Below are 1,284 nucleotides of genomic sequence, written 5' to 3'. Positions count from 1 at the left end.
TATGAAATTTTGATTACATTAATGTATATATTAAAGAAAAAAAGGATCCAATTTCTCTTTTGACCCTCTGATTAGCATGAGATATAATAAAAAGCAGAGTTAATGATGATCTAAGACTCTAATCACACAGTGGCAACAGTGAAGGGAATCTCCTTTGTCCAGTCTTCACGAGTGAAGGAAAATCATTATCCGAGAAAATTTGTGTTTAAAGTTCCTAATAACAATTAAGGCCTAATTAATGATTTAGTTGCACCACAGCCCATGATAGATGTGGGTAGCTTTCCAACCCTCTCTATCCCTTCTTCAAAAACCACACCCATTCCCATGTAGAAATGTGGTTCAATATGGCAATGGAAAGCCCAGACACCTGGATTATTTGCTCGGAATCTTAATGCAGTCCATCCGTAACTGTGTAGAGGGACTGTGTTCTTCATGATCGGATTGACAAGATTGTATTTCTTCGGATCATTGACTGAATCAAACTTTCCTTTTCCATAACCCAGAACCCAAAAATCATGTCCATGGAGATGCCATGGATGAGTCTCACTGTTGTTAGGATTCATGGTATTTCCATTTTGTAAGATAATATCCACTGTAGAATTAAACTTCAATCTGTAGATAGCATTGCTGGATGTGCAATTAGAGTTCTTGGGGATGCTATAGATGTCATAATTTGCAGAGTCGTAATTCTCAGGTGGTGGGCTCTGATTAAAGACATAAAGCAACTTCAGCTTGAGAGCAATGAGATATGGGGTATCGGGTAAGGTAAAGGAGACATTGTTGACTGCCCATTTCTTGTAACCATCCATTTGATTTTGGGTATTGAGGAGAGTGATCACTCTATCTGAAGTGAGAGGTGGTGGCTCAATGAAACCTTGGCGTGCTTTAATGGCGAGAGACTGTTCAAACCGGTAATCGCTGTCGTTCCACAGAGGCCCGGTGGGTGGAGTTGTTGTCGGAGATCTTAGGGGATGGTTGGGGTAGTAATTGAAGATGGCAAGCCCAGTTGGTGTCTGAGGCTTACGGCCAATTACATTCACAGCTGCCCAGTAATTCCTTGAAGGGTCTTGATCTGCTTTCACTAGAACAGAGTATGTCTCCCCTGAGTAAATGTTTAGGTTCTTTATAACAAAGGGCTCAACGTAATGCCCATCAGCTTCCACAACTGTCATGTTATGCCCCTGAAAACAAAATCCATTTTAGTACTTTACAGATCAAAAAATGGATCATAATGAAGGAATTGGTACATTTGGGTAAGTGATTCTTTACCAAAAAAAAAAAAAA

At 39.9% G+C, this 1,284-nt stretch overlaps 1 protein-coding gene across 1 annotated transcript in view; it reads right to left on the bottom strand.

Moving 5' to 3' along the window:
• LOC122074648 (L-ascorbate oxidase-like) overlaps positions 1-1,284 on the bottom strand; it is an 8,843-nt gene continuing 7,559 nt past the window's right edge. Inside the window, exon 5 of the mRNA XM_042639566.1 lies at positions 1-1,181. Coding sequence (XP_042495500.1) covers positions 225-1,181 — 957 coding nt within the window. The 3' untranslated portion in view covers positions 1-224. The remainder of the gene's footprint in view (positions 1,182-1,284) is intronic.

This window comes from Macadamia integrifolia, chromosome 3 (assembly GCF_013358625.1).
Source record: "Macadamia integrifolia cultivar HAES 741 chromosome 3, SCU_Mint_v3, whole genome shotgun sequence".
NCBI classification, from domain to species: domain Eukaryota; kingdom Viridiplantae; phylum Streptophyta; class Magnoliopsida; order Proteales; family Proteaceae; genus Macadamia; species Macadamia integrifolia.
Note: the sequence above shows the minus strand (reverse complement) of the source record. Positions and strands in the feature narration are given on the sequence as shown.